We start from the raw sequence: 23,252 nt of genomic DNA, 5'->3' as shown, positions 1-23,252 counted from the left end.
AAATAAGCCTTAAATCTGACAAGAGATATCCTAAAGAGAGAAAAATATATATCTTGTAAGGTAAAGAAGAAACAATTGAAATTAAGAGTTTAAAATGCTAGTTTCACTCCTTGTTTGTTCTCTATTTTGTTAAAATGTAAATAAATAAAATTCAAAACAGAGCAATTACTATTCTCCACAAGGCAGGTGGAGAAAAATTACTATTTCTTATAAATAATATGGTGGCAAAAGGAAACTCACAATGTAAAACAAAAATGTGCTCTAACATTTACAATAAAACATATCCCAAGGAAAAATAGCTTTAGGGTACAGACCTGAAGACAGTGATGATAGCTAGGAGTACATAAAAACTGTAATGAATCTACTTTTTCTCCAATTCATGCTGCCTTCTGAGGTTTGATTAATCCAAAACTAATTAATTATGAGGATAATTAAGAGATTGATTTTGCTCCCACACTGGCATATTACATCTAAAAAACAGAAAAAAAAAAAAAGGCAGCCTGTCTGGGAGCTTAGAGTCACTTGCTTCCTCTAAGTACTTTTCTTATGCTATCAAAAGCCACAATGTCAATTTACCAGAATTTCTTTAGGTTGGGTCTACTTACCAAGGTCACCATTTCTGATGTTTTTACCTATTCCATAGTTGGAGAAGAGGGAAGTTTAGCAAACTTGTCACGATTGGGATTTACTAGTCTTCAATATATTTATTATGACAACATGCCTTTGGCTTAAGGAACAGCACTGTGTGGTGCCATGAACGAGCACAGTAGTGATGCCTTCCTACACAACTCATTGCAGAATTTCATCTGCAGCTTCAAAGATCTGGGTGGTCTAAATATCGACAGTGAACCATGGGGTTCAGACAAGGAACCACAGTGACATAAATAAGATGGGGGAAAGTAGCTTTCACCTCAACCCAACATCTTTTGATTTATTACCATTTGCTAAAGAGAAATATTCCAGTGCCTGGCACAGAAAATAATCACAGCACTTCCATTCCATAAACAACTGAGCTGATCTGTTTTCAAAAGAATAAAATGCTTTCTTTACCAAATACATTTGTTTTGTCCTTGTCCTTTCATCCAGTGCTTTCATCCAAACATCTATTTCAGTACTCTGATTTTCCCTTTCCTTTCCCTTTGAAATAATGAGACATGGATTTTTCTGGGTTATACTTCAGAAAATCAGGTTTTTGTCTAAGTTGAAACTTTGCTAACAACTGTGAGACACAAAAGAAATGATAAAACTCTGTTCATCATGGCCAGCGTTTTATGGCAAAGCGAATAAAACTGCTATATGCAACAGCGGATGGGTTTTTGCTCCTGTCCTAGCTGCTCTACTTCAGATCCAGCTCTCTGCTAACAGCCTAGAAAAACAGCAGAAGATGATGAAATATTTGGGGCCGTACTACTTGAACTACTTGGGTGAGGCTTCTGGCTCCTGGTTTTGCCACAGCCAAGTCCTGGTCACAGCAGCCATCTGGGAAGTAAAACTGTGGATGAAAGGTCTCCTTTTCTTTTGTTATTTGTGTGTGTGTACGTGCATATGTGTCTGTGAGTGTGTCTCTCCCTCACTCTCTGTAAATCTTTCAAAATACATAAATAAACCTTAAAGAAACACTATCCATCTAGTTCTTAAATGTAGAAGTAATAATGAACAACAACAACAACAAAAACCCACTTCCATAAACCTCTACTTAAATTTTATAATTATTAGGAACTGGAATTAAATAGTAATCAATAGGAGATTGTAACTGGCTATTACAGAACCAGGGCACAAAAGTATGAAAACTAGCACACTTAGAGGATTGGGAAAAGTTAATGGAAGCTCTGGCGTGCTTTCCTTAAATCTAGTATTTTGAATTTCACACAGATAAATCCTGCTGTGAGTCCATTTTCCGACACTGTACTAGTAAAACTAAGTCTTTGTAACATAGGGACCTTCAGTTAGAGAATTTTCTTAAACTGATGATTTCCTTCACTCTATTTTCTCAGTTCCCACTTCAAAAATCTTCCAACCAACCTAATTCCAGTGCAGATAATCCCAGCTTTTACATTCAGTATGGTCCTGCAAACTCAACCTTGATGGAGATGTACTCAAAAACAATGATGAGGGCCCAGCAGCACAGTGGCCTAGCAGCTAAAGTCCTCGCCTTGAACATGCCAGGATCCCATATGGGCACCGGTTCTAATCCCGGCAGCTCCACTTCCCATCTAGCTCTCTGCTTGTGGCCTGGGAAAGCAGTTGAGGACGGCCCAGAGCACTGGGACCATGCACCCGTGTGGGAGACCCAGAAGAGGTTCCTGTTTCCTGGCTTCGGATCAGCACAGCACCGGCCCATTGCGGCTCACTTGGGGAGTGAATCATTGGACGGAAGATCTTCCTCTCTGTCTCTCCTCCTCTCTGTATATCTGACTATGCACTAAAAAAGTAAATAAATCTTTAAAAAAATGACAAAACTCAAAGGCCTTACTTGTCTCAGCTTATTCAAATTCAATGCTAAGAATAGTTTGATGAAAACCACTTAACAGTTAAAACATATTTTTCAATAACATCAAAAAGCCTTTTTGATTAGTTGAGAAAAATGAACCTCTTATAATCCTGTGGAATTGTCGTCAGCCTACCAGTGCTTAGAAGGCAACAAACATGGAGGCGACTATCAGATTTTGGACTGAGTGCACATTCTGACTACACAGATACAGTCATCTACTTTCATGTGGCTACTGTAGGATAGGCAGACGAAATTCAGGGACAAGTGTAAATCATCAAGGATTATAATAATTGAAATACAAAATATGAGTAAGTGGGGGGAAAGATGATGGTTTAAATAAATATCTTTCTTTCTCTTTTCTATTTCCTTCGTCTAATTAATGAAAGAATAAATCTAAGGAGTTCAAAGAAATTATAGGCAGTAAATATTATTTTGCAAAAAGGCTGAACTACAGTTAAATAAAACAGGGGTGGCTTTAGGTTCATTGACCCTAAAGCTATGTACTTTGTACTATGCTTTAGTGGTGGCCGGTATAGGAACTGCAAAGGACTCCTGGAGCAGTGCAAAAAGCACAATCGCCTGTGCACAGAAATCTATTCCCTGAAATACAATTATCATATACAATGCTAGGTGATTCTTCATCCAGCTCTCGTCTATTTATTTAACTTTTTGAAATTATCTTTTCTTTCTTCCCAAATACCTACTATCTACCTCTATGCCTAGAAACCAGCATTATCTATTTCCAATTTCATATTTCGACAATCATGTTCCTTTGCTGGATTTATCCTTTTTTAAGCAATGTTTTTCACATGCTGTTAGTTAAGTATGTTTTATTAAACCCATCTTACCAACAAAAAAGTGCAGAACTTCATAAGCTTCCTCCCACAGTATTTGAAATAACTGTTTTATACTATACAAGAATTCATATTTATGTAGCAGATAAATGCATCCCTGTATATGACAAAATAAGTATGCAACTGGTTTCACAAAAATATCAAAAAAGTGAATAAATCCTGCCAGCCTAATACAGTAAGTAGGTTGTATTACTGCATGAATTTATAAAATGTGTAACATACTGACCATGCAAAATTCAAGCCTGGCAAAAAGCAAATAGATCAAAATATTAATTCAAACATATGTAAATAGTTAAAATATACAATGCAAAAAATCTTTTCTTTCTATACTTCATGTCTTACACAAACCTGAAAAACTACAATTTATATCACATTCCCTTCAACATAGTGTGCTTCACTGAGACAACCAAAATTGGCATGACAGATAGATCACTCTTAGTATACAACAATTCTCTGCTTGATTTTTCAAGTAAAAACTGGTAATGTATTCTTCCATGGAGCATCTTCAGGTGCTCTCCCAAATTATCTGAACACTGTCACATCAAATTCTGTATACGAACCAGCAGACATTTTGGGATAACTGAGATACACAATGTATATATTTAAAAAAATATTATGAAGCTTTAATTTTACTTACAGTCAACTATCTTCAAATAATTAAAAGCTGTAACTAATTCATACTAATAGGCACCCAACAGCAAAAGACAGCTCAGACTGCCAAGAGTACCCTTCCTATTTTTCCTGAAATATCATGTAAGTAATTTCACATACAGCAGACCCTCAACATAACAGATTCTTTTTCCTATCTATGCTACCTCTTGATCTCTCACTGAGGGAAAAAAAAAATCTGTTTAGAATAAATAATATCTTACCAACAAAACTATGAGCATAAAAACAGTGGAAGAAATGATGAACAGATCTTCTGCACACATAGTCACATAACACCCCAAGTGTTAAAAGCACACATAAGAAAAAGATGATCTAGCCTTGTGGGGTGACAGAAAAAGGACTGAAAATATATGTAACTGAAAACATTCTGAAAGCAGAAAAAAGAGCCTTGATCTTTTAAAAAGGTGTACTTTATTAACACATCACACCATTAATTCAAAACAGTAATCATCCCTTTTGAATTTTTTTTTCTTTTCAACATTTTGTATTTTAGGCTACTTCTCAAATGCCTTTAGACTTCTTTGTGACTGGGATCTTGTTTAATATAAAATAGATGTCAGCTGATCAACATCCATTTGGCTTAAATTTGTAAGTCCACAACCTTCTTTAAGTGGTAGAACAAACAGGTACAAAGCCTGAAAATTTATTGTTTCTCTTTAAACTCCAAATGATATTTGCAGATGCCAAAAGGCATCTTGAAATCACTCACCCTTACATCAGTAAAAATGAAAAAGGGGGATGGGGAAAAGAGAGAATCTCATGAGGCCTTATATGTCAAGTTTTTGCCCAGAGCTAATTTTTATAGCTGTGTTACAAAACTCTGAAAATGGAGGTTTATAATGGAAATGCTGACAGACCCTTAACTATAGCAGCATGAATGGATATAATTAAAGAAAAGCTTTTGGCTACACCTAACTCCACAAATGAAAGACATCAAGTAACAGAAAGTGAGAACTAAAAATGTGATTCTAGAAAACTAACATGAAATTTTAAAGATGACTGCTGAAACTATTTGACATTCAACGTTTAAAACGCAGAGGCATTTAGTTAACCAAACCAAGTCAGTATTTTCATAATGCTACTTAATCAGCAATAAAGAATGCTCTGGTGAGCTATCAGCTCCAGTTAACAGGAAGTGGCATATGAAGTTACGATTTGTTCCACAGCCTAGAGGGAACTGCTTCTCCCTTTAATCATTGATCTTGGCTCTTTCTTAGCTATAATTTCTCTGTCACACAGTTATGAAACTATTACCCACGTCAACATGCACACACAGACACACACCCTGCACATTTATGCCAAGTACTGGTACCTTATTCCCATCTGAATTTGAAAACAGAAGAGATAGATAAAGCAAAGTATTTCATTTTGTTCCTTGTCAGGAATGCAGCCAGGAATAAATATCATCAATCTGCACAATCCACTTGCCTTATCTAAACTGAAATTCAAAGAATTTAGCTCTGGTCTTAAAAGGTGTGCATTGGGGCAGGGTGGGAGCCTGTGCTTTAATTTTTAAACCTATCTAAACTGTTTTTGACTTTTCTAATAGTAATATTATATAGCATATCTAAATGACTGCTAAGAAAGATCTTCCATGACATATCTGAGATTTGGGGTCAAGAAATAAAAAATGTATTTCTCTATGATCAAATACTTGAAGGACTATTGCTAGCTTGCTCATCTTGCTATCCTTTCTTTTATTTAAAGATTCATTTTTATTTTATTTTTATTGGAAAGTTAGATATACAGAGAGGAGAGACAGAGAGGAAGATCTTCCATATGCTGATTTACGTCTCGAGAGGCCACAATGGCTGGAGCTGTGCCGATCTGAAGCCAGGACCCATGAACCTCTTAAGGGTCTCCCACGTAGGTGTAGCATACTAAACCTTTGGGTCGTCCTTGACTGTTTTCCCATGCCACACTAAGGAAGCTGGATGGGAAACGGGCCACTAGAATAAGAACCAGCGCCCATATGGGACCCCAGCACATGCAAGGCAAGGACTTTAGCCACTAGGCTACCACGTTTGGTCCATGAGTTCTGGGTCTCTTCCCCAAAAGATCCTGAAGTACAAGCTGGTTTGTAATGTAATACCTGCCTTGGTAGTAATAAAATCCAATGAGATTAAATGAAACTATACAAGTTAGAATTCCTGTAACTGTGTATTCTGTAATCAGTCTCATTGAATTATTATACAAAAAAATATACATAAATGATTACACAAGCTTCAGAAACGGAAAGAATTGCAGTGTCTATTATATGACAGCACTAACAAAGATCTGCATCATTCTTCTTCACACTCTGACCTCATCCTTCAATTAAAACCGAAAACTGCTCTGCAATATTGGCAACAACGACTGTAATTAATTTGAAATTCTCTTAAAGTAAATGCTTAAAGTCATAGTTGAGCACGACAAAACAAAAACATCACATTTGTGGAGGAATCTCAACATATCCATGTCTTCTTCTTATAGGCTCCACCTATCTCCTCCCTCACTCCAGTGCACAAGCTCAATACATGTTACAAACGCATACAGATCATCTTAAAATAAAACTTTCAATATGAATATATATTTTTTTCATCTCACCTAAACTATGGTTTTCATTATCATCTCTTGGTCTCTCTGTCCTTCTGGGTAGTGATTCCATGGATTGAGACACTTTATAGTTTACATAAGACTAGCAAGTACATTTTTCTAATACCCCTGAAATTGCTTGGACTTGAATGCTAAAAAGCCTTCTACTAAATTGAATTTTAAAGAGTAAGTGACTGTACTATAAGAAGTGAAATTTATATGATTGATATGCTAATAAATTAAGACAAATTATTACAAATGAAATGACTTACTAGTTTCTACAGTACTTAACGCATTTCCCAACAGACAAAATATGGAATTCAGAAAACCGTAAAATCAAAGTATGTGAAAAGTCCTCAAATAATAAAGTTCTCCTTTTCCAGTAGCAGAAAAGCAAATGTAAATGCATTTACTGGTACATGAATAGTGGTAATAATTTCAAGTTTGCACAATTTATAGATTTCACTGATTTAATACTCTCCAATAGAATAAGTTGTGATTGGTTAGTTTCAATTTAGTTACTTACAAATACAAACTATCATAAAGATAGTGTAAGAAGTCAGCTGTGACATAGGGGCCTAGAAATTCTGAAATTTAATCTAGTTATTTTACAAAGAACCACTAGGCTTCTCCTTATTTCATCTAAAAAGTGGGATGGTAGGTTGAGTAAAAAAAAAAAAGGAGCTGATATTTGCAAATGGCAAACGATTCAAGCATACGAGAATTATCTTTGTGTTTCTGGCTGCTACTTTGAAAAACTACCAAGGAACATTCCAGTTAAGAGCTTCACAACAGCGGCTGGCACTATATGTTAAGTTGCCACCAACATCCCATATGGGAACCAAGTTTGACCCGTGGCTGCTCCACTTTCTATGCAGCTCCCTGTTAGTGTACTCGGGAAAGCAGCAGAGGATGTCGAAAGTGTTCAGGCCCCTGTTCCCACGTGGGACACATGTAAGAAGCTCCAGGTTCCTTGTTTCTGGCTGCAGAATGGCCCATCCCTGTCCATTGCAGATATCGGGGGTGAACAAGTGCATAGAAGATTTCTTTATATCTCTCCCTCTCTCACTCTGTAACTCTGACTTTCAAACAAATCAGCATTTTTTAAAGATTTGCAACAAAAGACGTTAATAAATACTACATAAGCAAAAATTTCTTTTTTTTTCCTTGCTTCATATTCCCTTTTTGTTTGTTTTAAAGATTTTTATTGGAAAGGCAGATCTGCAGAGAGAAAGAGACACAGAAAAATCTCTGGTTTACTCCCCAAAAGTAGCCACAACAACCCGAGATGAGCCAATCTGAAGCCAAGAGCAAGGAGCCAGCAGTCAGTAGCCAGGAGCAAGGAGCCTCCTCTAGGTCCCCCAAATGGGTACAGGGTCCCGAGGCTTTGGGCCACCCTCCTTTGCTTTCCAAGGCCACAAGCAGCAAACTGGATGGGAAGTAGGGTAGCAAGGACATGTATCTCTGCCCATCAAGCCTGACACTTGATGGAAGAAGATTAGCCAACTGACCCATTGCAATGAGACCCATGATTTCCATTTTTTAGGCCACTCCAAAATAAGTCTAACTCTCCTAATACCAAGCTTCCAGAAATGTTAACAAACTTTTGTGTGTTCTAATTTTGACATACATTTTTCTAAATATCCCCTTATAATGACCTAAAAATGAAGGCCTCTTCATATATTATTAAGGACAGTAAAACATAACACTATTCATTTGGTAAGAAATTTTGTAATATTCATTCACATTTTAAATGCACACAACCTAACTTAATGTTGCAAATCAACTGATAGATACTTTTATAAGTACACAAAGATGGATATTATTCAAATACAGAATAAAAATGTGTGAGGGCCAGTAACATGACATGGCAGGTCACATGCTTCTACCTGCACAGGTAATTAAACATTGGCTGCTCCACTTACAAACCAGCTCCCATTGCCAAAGTATTTGAAGCCCTGCATTTCAGCAGGACACCCTGAAGAAACTGGGCTCCTGGCTTCAGACTAACACAGCTCTGGCCACTGCAGCCAATTCAGGAGTGAATCAGAATTTAGAAAAACTCTATCTCTGTGTGCTTCTACCCTTCAAATAAATAAATCTTAGAAGAAAAAAGTTAAAACAACTATGATAAGGCCTAATGGCAATAAACACTTTTTTATCCAGTATTAAATCTGGGTTTGAGTATAGCCATACATTTAATACACCTGCCTAAACTTTGGTGAAGCTGAACTTTTTATACAGGTGGCTGATAGTGTAGCTAAAATGTACTCCAGGGTAGGCCTGGCATGGTGGCCATGCGCCCGTGATCCCATACGGGTGCAAATTCTAATCTCGGCAGCTCTGCTTCCTATCCAGCTCCCTGCTTGTGACCTGCGAAAGCAGTAGAGGATGGCCCAAGGGTTTGGCATCCTGCACCTGCGTGGGAGACCTGGAGGAAGTTCCTGGCTCCTGGCTTTGGATCAGCACAGTAACTTGGAGTGAATCATTGCACAGAAGATCTTCCTCTCTGTCTCTCCTCCTCTCTGTATATCTGACTTTCCAAAATAAATAAATCTTATAATAAAAAAAATGTCCTTAAGGAAACAAAGTTACATATGTTTCAATGAAAGCTACCTAATATTTGAACCCATAGTACTGCTTAGAATACCCCTAAAACAACTCTGGATAATAAAATTTTTTTCTAAAAGGAAGCAGGTGAAAGAAGAATTAAAATTACATGAATGTGGAATCCTGTTGAATCTACTTCTGCCCAACTTAGATACATAAGTTTTCTTTCGAAGAACTGTTGTAAGAAGCTGGAATCTATTGATTTATTGCTATGTAGTTCTTCCTTGTATTCAGAATTTTAAGTATGTCAAAGAAAAGTTTTTAAATAAAATCTACATAGTTATGATATGTAAAATTAATCAGTAAATTAGTGTATTACTGGAACACATACCTGATTCTGGCCAGAACAGCTTGTAGAAAGTTCAGCACTGCCCTAAGTTCATGCTCCCGACAAGCCCGCAGAAGCATACTAAATCCATCATTGAGCAGCTTCTCATGGGAAGGACACAAGGAGTAGCTGGTCTCAAACACTTCCTGGATGCCATCCATGTAGATGGAAAGCAGCGTCCACAGAGTGTGCCTCTGCGCCATTTCATCCTTCTGAGATACTAAGAATTCCTTTGCTTTCTCTCGGAAAGCACATGAAAGTTTCTCAGCCAAAACGCCAATGTCCAGATTCCTCTGGGCGTACATCAAGAGGAAGGCCATCTGCCCTTTCCACATGAGAGCTCTATGAGATGTGACAAAAGTAGGCTTGAGGAAATCCAGGAGATCTAAAACATGACTTGCCACATCTTCTATCTCTGCCACAGCTGCTAACAACAGAAAAAGACTGAAAAAGTTTTGCAACCCAACTTCAGTTAATTCTTCCATTCTTTTTTGATGAAATTTAGAATATATCCTGTGAAAGATAAAAAGCTGCTTTAATATTTTCTTCACAAAAATCTACCTTTTAAAATAGATTCCATTTGCTACTCTACAGTCACATTATTTTAGATTTTTTGGTAATTCATGGTTTTAGTACTGCTTTGTAATATTTTTCTGTTTGGAAAATGTACTCAAATAGCACTAGCTTTAATTTTCCCAGTGTTGTAGCAAGTCATCTCTAAGCAAATCAACAAATTCAGTGAGTTTCCATAAAGAACAGAATTTTCAAACGGTACATGGCATTTTCTTTTTCCCCTTGTTTTTATCAGCAAATAGGAAAGAACTTTGTTTTTACTTCCTTTAATCTACTTATATATATTCAATGTTTATTTATTTTTTTTTTAAAGATTTATTCATTTTGTTACAAAGTCAGATATACAGAGAGGAGGAGAGACAGAGAGGAAGATCTTCCATCCGATGATTCACTCCCCAAGTGAGCCGCAACGGCCGGTGCGTGCCGATCCGAAGCCAGGAACCTGGAACCTCTCTGGGTCTCCCACGCGGGTGCAGGGTCCCAATGCATTGGGCTGTCCTCTCCTGCTTTCCCAGGCCACAAGCAGGGAGCTGGCTGGGAAGTGGAGCTGCTGGGATTAGAACCGGTGCCCATATGGGATCCTGGCGCGTTCAAGGCGAGGACTTTAGCCACTAGGCCACGCTGCCGGGCCCAAGAACTTATAAATTTTTAAACAGTTAGATGTTTTATTGAAAACAGGACAATTTTGTTCAGTAATTAAATCCTTTTTTATCCTCCATTCCTCAGACTCTCTTGCTTGTTTATGAACTCACTTAAATGCTAAAGGAGTCATTTTTGCCTACCTGGAAAGAAAAAGCATTAATGATTAAATGTCTAACATCGGTCATTTAAGAATTCCTTAATAATAATAATACTACATCATACAAATTAGTATTTGTACTTTAATAATTTATGGATATAAAACTGGAAGTAATTATTTTGGATTCCTGTTTATTGATTCACTTCTTTAACTTCCATATTTAGTTTATACAGGACAGTAACCATATTAAATTACAAGGGACTATATAAAAGCTGGTAAGTTCTCAAATACTGTTTAACTTTCTTTGTAATTCCAGCCATCACTACTATCATGTCTGACATAACAGTACTAGCCTAATTTATATATATATATTTTTCATTTTATGACACAGTTCCATAGGCTCTGGGATTCCCCCAACCCTTCCTAAAAGCCCTCCCCCCATATTGAATTCCTCCATATTGTTGCAGTAGTACAGTTCATATCCAGTCATGATTCCTTCATTGCGGGCATGGACCATGTAGAAAGTCCAGCATCTTATTGTCCAGATAAATTCAAGAGTTTCATTGGGATACCATTCCTGGTCTGAAAAAGTAGAGCTGGCAGAGTATCATCCCCTCCAATGAAAAGCCACAACACAAATTCAACAATTTACAACATCATGAAGTTAATTGATAAGGTATCAAGTGAACAATATGTTAGAAAATGCAAGTTCTTTACCACATCCTGTGACTACTTCATTGACATTTCAGTTTTAGTGTATACACAACCGGCTGCTATACACCTTAAAATAGTTGTAGGGTACTATTCAGCTGTCTTGTGTCTATTTTCATTTTTATATTTAGCAGCTTATAGTATTCAAGCATGATTTCTACTGAACTTTGCGAATTTTAGGCTAGTCCAAACAGGTTTATAATTCAAACATGCCAGGTATTAACAAATGAGGAGCAGAACAGTTTTAGGAGGGGTGTGCAGAGAAATCTTCAATAACTTAGTGAGGAGTAACTAATCTTTGTGTCCTACCTAGTAACATAGATTTGATTGAATTAATTTCCAGGGAGAATAATTGGCACTGGTTCTAATCCCAGTAGCCCCTCCTCCCATCTAGCTTCCTGCTTGTGGCCTGGGAAGGCAGTCAAAGATGGTCCATAGCTTTAGGATGCTGCACCTGTGTGGGAGACCCTGGCTCCTAGCTTCAGATCAGCTCAGCTCTGGCCATTGCAGTCACTTGGGGGGCAAATCAACAGATGAAAGATCTTCCTGTCTCTCCTTCCCTTTGCATATCTGATTTTCCAATAAAAGTAAAAAGAAATTCAAAAAAATTTTTTGAAGATTCAAAACAAAGTGGAAAACAGCCCGAAAGAAAAACTACTGTTTGAGCCAACTAATTACTGAAAGTTTGACAAGTTACTTTTTCAAAGTATCTTCAAAATAACCAATGCAAACTCTGTTATCACCATAACCTTATAGAAACTATTTACTATGGAAATAAAAAAGGAATTTCATTCAGTAATACTTGAGAAATCTCTAGCTAGAATACAAAGTAGTCTATTCTCAGAGAGTTCAACCAAACAAAGTAGTAGATGACGGTGTTTCTTACACTGAAGACTTAGGAAGGCCTAACAAGCAACGGGGAAGTAAACAAGCAATCATAATTAAGAATTGTGTCTATCACTTCTAAAGTAAGCAATAAAAAGTGGCAAAACTGGAAATGATATACAATTATTCTCATGTGGTCTCTTCATATTATATATACTATGAGCTCACACTATATCCTGTTATGCCAATTAAAATTTTTCATTTTTTAAACTATAAACAATTAAAATTCTCAAAAGAAGAAGAGACAGATATGATGAAAATTTATCACAATAGAAATGAAGCATCTTGAAATGAGCTAAATTAGTTATTTGAGTTCTACTATATTTTGCTGATAAGTTCTCATTCAAGAAAGTAAAGCTTGTGAAATGCTATAATCAAAGAATATGAAACTTCTACGTGGAATCTATTTTCAATATACAATGTGGAGATTTTTTCTAAAACTTTTAATGTATTACACAGTGAAATTATAATTAGTTTTAGCAAAGTATCTTAATAGTTTTGTAATATTTTTACACTTCATATATGGAATCCTTTCAATCCTCAACACTGGTGTAGTAAATAAGAAACTAAGCTATAAGCTACTGCTATCAGGTGTGTTTCCACTATAAATAATTGTCAGGACCAAGAAGCATCATAGTTTGCTGTCCTACCTTAAGGAATACATTTAAAATGTGTCAACTACAAAGACGTTAAACATTGGTTAACTCAAAAATAGGCACATTCCAATAATATTTATGTTTGCAACAAAGAAAATATTAGGGGCTACTGCTGTGTTATAGCTGGCTAAGTCACCAGCCGCAGTGGTAGCATCCCATATATGTACCAATTTGAATCCATGCTATTCCATTTCTGAACCCAGCTATCTGGTAATAACCAATCCTGCTTAGGCTCCTGCACCCACATGCTCTCAATGATGCTTCTGGCTTCAGTATAGCCCAGGCACAGCTCTTGTCTCAATTTGTGGAGTGAATCCATGGATGGAAGATCCTTTTCTGCCCCACCCTCCTTCTCTGCAACCCTGGCTTTCCGATTAATCATTCAAAAAACAAAAGAAACAAAGAATACAACACACCTTCCTTTGACTTGTTTCCAAAGATGAGGGCCATTGTTCTTCATTGCTTTCTTAACTACTTTTGCCAAAATGCAAAGGAAAATGTCGTAACTACTACTGGATTTATACAGGTTGTGGTCTGGTTTATCACAAAAGCAGGTCTTCACCATTTCAAGCATAGACATGGGTGAATTCTTTTTAAAGAGGCCCTTTAAAGGAAGCCAAGAAATAGTGAAGGAACTATTCTAAAAGCAAAAGGAGAAAGAGCAAAAGTATTATTATCAGCATACAAAATGGAAAGTCTCAAATTCCAATCAGCTCATTAAAAGTTTTAATCTTACAAAACCACATTATCTACCATATGTTCTCCCAAATAAAAAGTTCATAAAAGTATAGAATATTGAGAAATATTCAAATCCTGCATTGTACCAAAATATATGTTAATAGTTAATCTGTCTTAACTAGCATGCAAACAGGTCTACTCACTGTATTCAACTGATATGGCTCTTGTATTTAGTTAAATATCCCTAAATTTCTGCTATAGTGTTTGTTTTTTAATAGGTGACATAAAGATTGAATCAGGTCACCTAAGGCCTATGTCTTGGAGATCCTTGCCAGTCTTTCACTAAATGATGGCAGCAGCTAATGATCATAGTGTAGAAGCTTTATTTCATCAGATGTATGAAATGGTGGGTGTTTCTTTTTTTCTCAGCAAAATCAAGGGTGATTTTATTTACTTAAGAATTAGAAAAACCAATCAGTATTTGTAAAAGGAAACTCAAAATAGGATTTCAGGATTTATATATATTTCATTTCTGAATTCACTGTAGTCATTATTCTTTCCTGTCCTCAAATTTTCCCTGTTCTCAAATTATCTCCTGTGCCCTTTCATACAAAAAAGACTGATTTATTTTTATTTCCTTGAAAGAAAAAGCAACAGAGAGAGTGTTCACATCCAAAATGCCAGGCTAATACCAACCGAGAGGAACTGTAGTTAAGTAGCCATCACACAAGGATAGCTAGAATCTAAGTACTGGAGTACTTAGTTCTAAGTAGTAGAATCTAAGTATCTGCTTTCTCCCATTAAGCTGGATTGGAGACAGAGGTGGGACTTGACCTTTGGCACTCCAATACAGGAGTTTAACTCATGGTACTAAAAGGTCCATCCCTGTAAATACTCCGTTATATACAAACCCAAAGTTGGTATGTACAAGTAAATCTACTAATATATTTTTTTTCTTAACTGAGAAGTTCAGCATCCAAAAACTCATACACTACAAATGTCTTCTCTACAAACACAAGTAACTAAAGCTTTCTTCCAACTCTACCTTTTCCCTTCTAAGTCCATCATGTCTGATTTATTACTCAGTCATAGTATTACTTGCTTATACAATTGCAATGGTTAACTCATACTACCCAATTCTGATTTCTCAAACATGCAGCATGTCACACTGTTTGCTCTGTAATGTCTCCTGAATAAACCAGAAGATAATTGTAGATTATCTTCAATATTTAAAAGTCTAGTACTAGAATAACTTCTTTAGTCTCCTGTTCTCCCATCTCTCTCCATAGTAACACCAGACCCATCATTCAGAACTATTAACATAGGAGGAATATATCAATCACACTTTTAGGTATGCCCATACATTTGTGCACACTATTCATTCTGCCTAGATGTGTTTTTTTCTTCTAAATGCAGAAAATTCTACTCATTTCTAAGATCAAGTTACAAACATGGCATCAATCCACCGGCACACACCAGAGCCAGGTTTGGGAATGTGCCAGCCCAGGCCTCAGCATTCACTGGACCATGGGTCAGGCCAAGCTAGCATGCGCACAGATCAAAACTGGAGACAGGGCATTATATCTGCTGGTACATGCGAGGGTCAGAGGCTGGGGGTACGCTGGGCTATACTTGCACCTGCAGGCACACACTAGGTTTGCGGAATAGCCTACTAGGAGTCCCAGGGGTTTCCCTAACTGGGTCAATGACCTGCTGGTGCTCATGAGAGGCCAGACCAATGCACCCAATGGTGCTCTTGAGAACTGGGGCTGACAGAGTTGGCCAGGTAAGGGTTCTGCAGGGACCTCTAATTGGGCTGACACACCCAGAGAAATTTACAGTAGACAGAACAGGCAGTGGTCCAGACCATGCTGCCACACATGTTGAGAAGCATGAGAGCCAGGGTAGGGGACTATCTGGGTATGGTGATCTGGTTAGGCATGGGCTCCCTGAACCACATGAGTACCATAGATTAATAGGATCCCCAATCTCAGGGACAACTCATCTGGTCTGAGAGCGGAGCACATGTCCAAGGATGGGGCCACTTTCAGTACTGACTCCTAAAAACAGATGAACAACGAGATAGAAAGGAAACACAAGACACAATGCTTCTCTAATCCAAAAGGAGATCTCAAGTAACTCTTGAGAGGGCAGAAAGAAAAAGCAGTGCACAACACTTTGGGCCAAGTTCTACAGAAAACACTTAGGCCTACACACTGAAGTACACACAACCATCAATATGTCTCAGATGACAGCTGTAGTCACAGAACGGAAAACCTCTGGCCAGCAACAAGGATTCACTAGATAAGCTTCAAAATTGGGTGAACTACACAGCAAGCTTAGGGCCACAAACTGGAGGCCCTCACCTACCCTGCTCTAAGTCAATATTACCCATCTACCACTCCAGAAACACCCCAGGACTTGTTCCCCTCATTGAGGACCCTGAGGGGCATTAAGAGACCATTTCCATCCCTAGAAGGTAGTCTGACAACAGGGAGTGAGGCACCCACCCGCATAATTCTCTTAATCCTTTTCTCTCCCCATCCCTAACAGTGACCCATATGGATTTGCAATCCCCATCACCTCACCTTTGTAATGAACATTTTTTTTTAAGTTCTAAGCAAATTTTTTTAAATGACCTCATGAAGTCTTCTACCTTTCCATACACTGGGTAGCATATTCCCTCATTTGGTATTTCATGGAAGGTTTAATTATATATTATAGCAGTGTAACTTATTAAAGACAGCATGACTTGCTCAATGATCATCAGAAAACTTTTACAAATCAAAATAAAAGACTTTTCTGCAGTCTCAAGAAAAAAAAAAGATATCAAATGCAGCCTTGCTCATGTTAATTCTCCAGAGAAAATATTCATAAAGAATAAAACTATTCTTACTCTTCCTTTAATAAAATTAACTTTTCAAGAAATCATATGTACTTATAAAAACCAAAATATAGCCATCAAACATCACATACAATTCCCTCAAATTTCTGTTACTTACCAAGTTCTTATTATAATATTCCCATAAAGTATTGACAATTCCAATATTTGGTTCCCAGATATCACAAAGTGTCAAGCAACAATGAAGATACATTCGTAATTGTTCCTCTAGTATGTCATCCTAAGAAAAAAAAGACCAAAAAAAATCTGCTAAATTTATCCAGGAATAACTGTGCTCTGTTAAGAAGATTGCTATTTCTTGATATTATACTAAACCACCTAAAGTTACAAGCAAACATGAATAGGATTCATCAAAGCATACCAATTCTCATGTAAAGATCAGAGATTTAAACTGACATAAGTTAAACTTCGAAAAATTTTTTCAAGGACTATTACACATTCAGATAACAGCAATTACATAACTCAACTGCACTTTAACTCAATTATCTAAAAATCTTAATAAGTGTTTCATAAATTAATGGTGTGGGAAACTGAATGACAACCCAAATTAAAAAGTGGTAAAAATGATCAAATAATTAAAATGTATATAAACTGAGAGGGCTAAGTATCTAGTCAAATTGTTTGAAGGGTCAATAACAGAACTTTTAAAAACCCAAAGATTTAGAAAATACACGTACTGTTAACCATTTAAGAAACAGAAAAAAGAAGTAGATTTTTTTAAAGATTTATTTATTTGAAAGTCAGGGTTAAAGGGAGAGAGGAAAAGACACAGAGAGGTTTTCCATTTGCAGGCTCACTCCCCAAGTGGCTGAAATAGCCAGAGCCACTCCAGGGTAAAGCCTGGGGCCAAGAGCTTCTCCCGGTCTCTCACGTGCATGAAAGGGGTCAAAGAACTTGGATCATCTTCTACTAATTTCCCTAGGCCATTAGCAGGCACTAAATCAGAAATGGAGCAGCTAGGACACAAACTGGCACCCATATGGCTTCACCTACTATAACCCCATGTCCAAGGAGAAGATACTCTAATCTAATCTTTTGTGATGATATAAGCAGGCATTTTCATTTTAAAAATCACACACCTAAGAATTCCTATAAAATGTTGACAATTGATGTATGTTTTTATTTTATTTTCATCTACTTGAAAGGCAGAGTGATGGAGCTAGGAAGGAAGAGAGTGAGTCAGTCAATCTGCAGGTTTTATCTCCAAATGCCCACATCTGCCAGGTCCAACAGGGGAGTCCAAAATTCTATCTGGGCCCCCACACAGCTGACAGAGGCCCAGGTACTAGAGCCATAATCTGCTACCTCCAAGGATGCAGCAGTAGGAAGCTACCTTGGAAGCAGATGAGCTGGGAGTGGAAGAACCTGCATGTTGATAGGGGATGGGGCATCCCAAGTGGTGGTTGAACCAACTCTATCACAATTCCCACCCAACATTTATATTTAAGGGCTACTATATAATTAGGCATTATTCTAAGGTTACTAAGCATGGAGAAATAAGTAAGTCAGATATAAACAGCACTTGTACAAACTTTAACTCTTTGGGGAAGGAAAAGAGAAATAGACATGGAAACAAGATAACAAAGAATTCTAATTGCTATGAGAAAAAAAAGAAAATGTGACAATAACTGGCAGAGGAAAAGTATCATTACTAACCAAGTGGTATAAATGGAAAGGCCTTTCTGAGGGTAGCATTTGGACTAAACAACAGAATATGAATTAAAAAACTGAAAACTTGAAAGAGAAGCATTCTGTATATAGAAATCAAGTGGAAATTTCTGAATTGTAAGGTGATTAGAGCTAGACAGGAACTATATTTCATTTGAGGCCCTATATTCTTGGTAAAAAGTCTGGATTACATTTTAAATATTTTGGGAAATCACTGGAAAATAATAATGACAGGACTGACATGATCTGCTTCAAAAATACTGTTGCATCACGCATGGAAAATGAAATCAGGGGATAAAAATAGAAGCAATAGAAGCAAGGAGACTAGGAAGGAGGCAGTTCTATGAAATCAAGAGACTGAGATAAGCACACTATTTTAGAAATACATTTGCAACAAAAACAGTAAGATTTACTGATGAATTATATTAAAATATGAAAGATATTGAGAACTTCCAGGATTTGGCTTAAAAAAATGGGCTGATGTTACCAGTTTCTAAGATGGTAATAAATGGAGAAATGCACAAGGCATCCAATTAGAGAAACTTACACAATCTGTACGGAACTCAAGGGAAAAGAGTTATTGTTTTAAGCTTGGATGGTAAATTTACATTAGCAGTTTTCCAGCCAAGGGGCTGGATAAGATTACCTAAGAACATATATAAGAGGAAAGGATACCGAACTGAGACCCCTTTTCTTACCCAACAATCAGACACCGAGCAAATAGGAAAGAAGCCATAAGCAAGAACAAGTTGTTAATGAATGAAGAAGGAAATCAGGCATCATAGAAGCCAAGAACACGATTCCAGAAAGGAGCATAGGGGAACAACATTAGATACTTCTGAGGATAAAGTAAGAACATTTGGATTCAAAAATATAAAGTCACCGACCCCTGTGACAAGAGCAGTGTGGAGCATGATAGTTAGACAAAAGCTGATATCTATGGATGGTACAGGAATACACAGGAGGTGAGAACACTGTTTTTAATTAAAGGTAGAAACAACATTTGCAATGAACATTCACAAATACAAGGAGTCTTTAAAAAGTTCCCAGAAGTATGTTGGAAAAGAAACTGCATGGAATTAAATAACTGGGCACAAAAATCTTCCCTTTTAATTCAATTTTCTCATGAATTCAAATTAAACAGTATCCTTGTAATAAACAAGACTATCTCTAAAACGAACCTATTGAAAGCATTTTGATTATTCAACTGTATCAATGGAAGAAAAGTTGAACAATATATGCAATTCTGAAGTTCAATAAGTATTTGAGGAATACTCAGGCTAGGAGATTAGAAACATTATTTCCTTAATTAAAGCTACGCCTAAATTTTACCAATTTTATTTGGAGACTGCTATATGCTTGGAAGGTGAGTATGTGTGAACAATGTTGCACACCTTGACAAGTGGATTCTTTCATTTTTGGAGGTCAACACAAAAAGTATGAACATGGTCAAACTTTAACCTACCTCATAGGAGGAGAAGCAAATACAACCAAACCAATACTCTTATCCAAACATACTACATTTTTTTCATCACCACCAACTACACCCAGAAAACTGGCTTCAAGAACTCCAGAAACTGTTTTGTACTACTTATACAACTAATTTCATAAATCAAGATATGATAAAACTGAAAGAATATCAGAATAATGCTTCATAATAATTACAATGACTTTTTCTCCCTTTGTGAGTTTACAGGCAAGACTCGGAAATTAAACTTCTCTCTTTGCCCACAAGGGACCTCATATAACACATCTTCTGACGTGTATATTCATCTCCAGCTCCAAAGTGCCCGTGTGCCCTGGTAGCGATTTCCCTGAATTCCACTCATGGCAGACTAGCTCAATGTGATCCATACATAACCTTCCAGGAGCGACCGTGGTGAGCTCACCAGCATTTTTGAGCATATCTAGCACCAGAGAGAACTGTATTTGTGCACAACACCAAGGTAGGGACAAACTAAAGCTTTGGGAGTCTACAGGTACAAGTTAGGACTCTCAATTTAAACCAAAGGGCTGAGTCAAGGGGTTACTACCATACCTCCACACCCAATAAAAAAAATCCCTGCCCAGCTCTCAGTGATTTGTCTTTGTGCTGGAGACTAAGTCCCCCTTAATCTTCTCTGAGTTGCTCTTTAACCATTATCAATATCTATTTCTAAGTTAATAAAGCTGGGGCTGGTGACACATACCAGGATGGCTATTTACCCTATTCAACAAAAAAAAAGGAGAAAGGTCAGAGTGAGAAGCATCATCATGTTCTTAAAACTGGATCTCAATGGGTGCCAGTTTGCATGCCTACTGTTCCACTTCCCAACCAGCTCCCTGCTTGTGGCCTGGGAAAGCAGAGGAGGATGGCCCAAAGCCTTGGGAGGCTCCTGGCTTCAGATCAGTTCAGCTCTGGCCGTTATGACCATATAGGGAATGAATAAGCAGGCAGGAGATATTTCTCTCTGTATTTCCCTCTCTCTATGAATCTGTCTTTCAAATAACCATAAATAAAACTTTGTAAAAATGTAAAAAACCCTGTATGTATGAGATAAAATTTACTTCTTTTATACTAATAAAAATATAAAAGCAATTATACCAAGAACTACATAATTGGCTTCTAAACAGCATTAAGTAACACTGCTAAAAGTTACATTGTAAAAATATATTATTCATTGGAAGCAATGAACATACCCACCTGCCCTAACCTGTAATCATTCCCATCCTGACCTACTATGTAAACATATCAAACACAAAATTTAAAATACATGTGTATGTATATATATATATATGTACTATTCAGTGTAAGAATGATTTGTATCCTATTACAAGTAAGACATTTTAAAGAGGAGCTTTTTGAAGAAAATGGGGTTCCTTTATTAAAAACCAAGACTATGGCAAGTTAAAACCGAAAGGGGGCAAAACATTATTAAGAAACTAAAATTATTTAAAGAGAGCCTTCATCTTAAAGACAAAAAAACAATTATATGGAAAGGGATGAGATCAAGTTTTTCCTCCTGTTGTTCCTGACCGGAATGCATATAGTTTATTCATATAAAATTTGGAGTCTCCAAAGACACCAAATTTAAACCAGCTAAGCAAAAGGGAAATTTAAGCACTGTCGCTGCTGAGAGAAGTGCAAAAATAAACAGAAGTCTAGGAAAAGGAAATTTAAAGGACATCAGTAGTGATAACCTGATTTGGAAACTAAACCTCTCAGTTACTGGCTTAGATACAATATCTCAACAGAAAAATACTGTAAACCAGATCTCACAGAAATTCTTTAGATTTGATTTTAACTAAACTTCAGTGGGGAAAAGATTACTAACTTATGTAAATCATGCTAACTACTATAACACATATTTCACCTCATAATCACCTTTTTGGTAGTTCCCTAACTTCATGAAAGAGAAATGAAATCAATGTATAGTCTCAGAAAGAATGAACAAGGCAACTTAAGATGAAATAAAGCAAATACATCTATATAAAAAAACAACAACTTGAAAAATGGCATACCTCATAATTTCAAAACCTATGTTATAATTAAGTATTTTTATATTTCACCTAAAAAAGATTTAATACATATATTTAAAAGAAAATCTGAAACACTTAAAATGCTTCTCAAAAAGATGTAGACATGATATATGTATATAGATACATGCATACAAAGCAATCATACTAAAATTTTTTCCTCATTATTCCTTAAAGAGTAAATAAAAGTGTAATTTATTTTCCAAATAAAAAGTCATTCTATAATCTCCATATAAACTCTTAAGTAAATGAGTATTTATATTCCCGTGCTTTACAGGACCACAATACAACATGTTTAAAGATGTGATGAACAGCATATGTGAAAACATTTTAAAAGGAGGTCAAGTCTGACCTCTGGGCCATAAAGCACTACATTAACAGCTCTGCAGAAAGAAAAATGATAAGGTATGAAATGAGTGCTCAGAAACTAGGACCTTATCAGTTAGAATACGATTCAAGCCTGTAAGACAAATTGCTCAGTAAGGCAAGTCACCTTCCTGCTGTGATGAGGATACAGCTGAATTTCCGATGCCACTATCTCCCTCATCATGTCTCCTACTTTGATATCATACAAGCAATGGCTTATAGTTCTGAAACATCTACCACTTGTTTTGAATACATTTTGTCAAAGTCACCAACTAGGATAATTATCTTTGTCCTTTAACTGACAATTCAATGTTAAAAATAAAAATCTTAAAGGGTAGAGAGTAATATGAATTGCTACAAGTTGACCCTTCAAAAAATGACTCTACCTAAGGTTTTAAGTAAATCAGTTTTTAAAATAATTTTAACAATTTGCCTCGTTTTTTCAAATAATACTTATAAAAATTTAGAAAGTCTACAAACTGTATACTTTTAATCATACCTGAACACTGGTAGATTTTTTTAACAGTTCTTCTACGAAGCTCCAATTAGATACCATTTGTCTCTAGAAAGGGAAAAGAAAATTTCCACATCAAAAGCATTCCTCTTAATAAATGTACAAGTCAGAGAATGGGTTCAAATTCCAGTTGGTTTAACTCCATAACCAATATTCCTTCTATTATGCAAAGTATCAATAACCAATCTCCTTTGGTTGTTTTTTCTTATAATGCATTCCTATGGATTTCAGCACTTACTTTTTCACCATTCTTTATGAAGAAAATGTCACCACTAGGGCAAAGTAAGCAGGAACATAATAGTGATTTTTTTAAATTGGATAATGTTATATTTCAGTTGCTCTGTTCTATTAAGGCATTTGAATCACATGAAGTACAGAGAAGTAGTACAATTTTCACCCAAAGAATGTCAATTATATGGAACAGTATTGCTGTTACCTAAACAAAAATAATCATAACTTAAAGGAAAGAATTACATCATTCCAAAGAGAACATATACCACAGAGATAACAGATTTTTT

The 23,252-nt window shown here is 36.4% G+C and overlaps 1 protein-coding gene across 1 annotated transcript in view; it reads right to left on the bottom strand.

Annotated features, from left to right (window-relative positions):
• The window catches only part of MMS22L (MMS22 like, DNA repair protein), a 117,321-nt gene that overhangs the window by 66,079 nt on the left and 27,990 nt on the right, over window positions 1-23,252 (bottom strand). Inside the window, exons 11-14 of the mRNA XM_004580365.4 lie at window positions 22,720-22,782; window positions 16,771-16,890; window positions 13,507-13,730; window positions 9,530-10,039 (exon numbers count right to left, since the gene is read on the bottom strand). Coding sequence (XP_004580422.2) covers window positions 9,530-10,039; window positions 13,507-13,730; window positions 16,771-16,890; window positions 22,720-22,782 — 917 coding nt within the window. The remainder of the gene's footprint in view (window positions 1-9,529; window positions 10,040-13,506; window positions 13,731-16,770; window positions 16,891-22,719; window positions 22,783-23,252) is intronic.

The sequence above is a fragment of the Ochotona princeps genome, chromosome 1 (assembly GCF_030435755.1).
Source record: "Ochotona princeps isolate mOchPri1 chromosome 1, mOchPri1.hap1, whole genome shotgun sequence".
NCBI classification, from domain to species: Eukaryota; Metazoa; Chordata; class Mammalia; order Lagomorpha; family Ochotonidae; genus Ochotona; species Ochotona princeps.
Note: the sequence above shows the minus strand (reverse complement) of the source record. Positions and strands in the feature narration are given on the sequence as shown.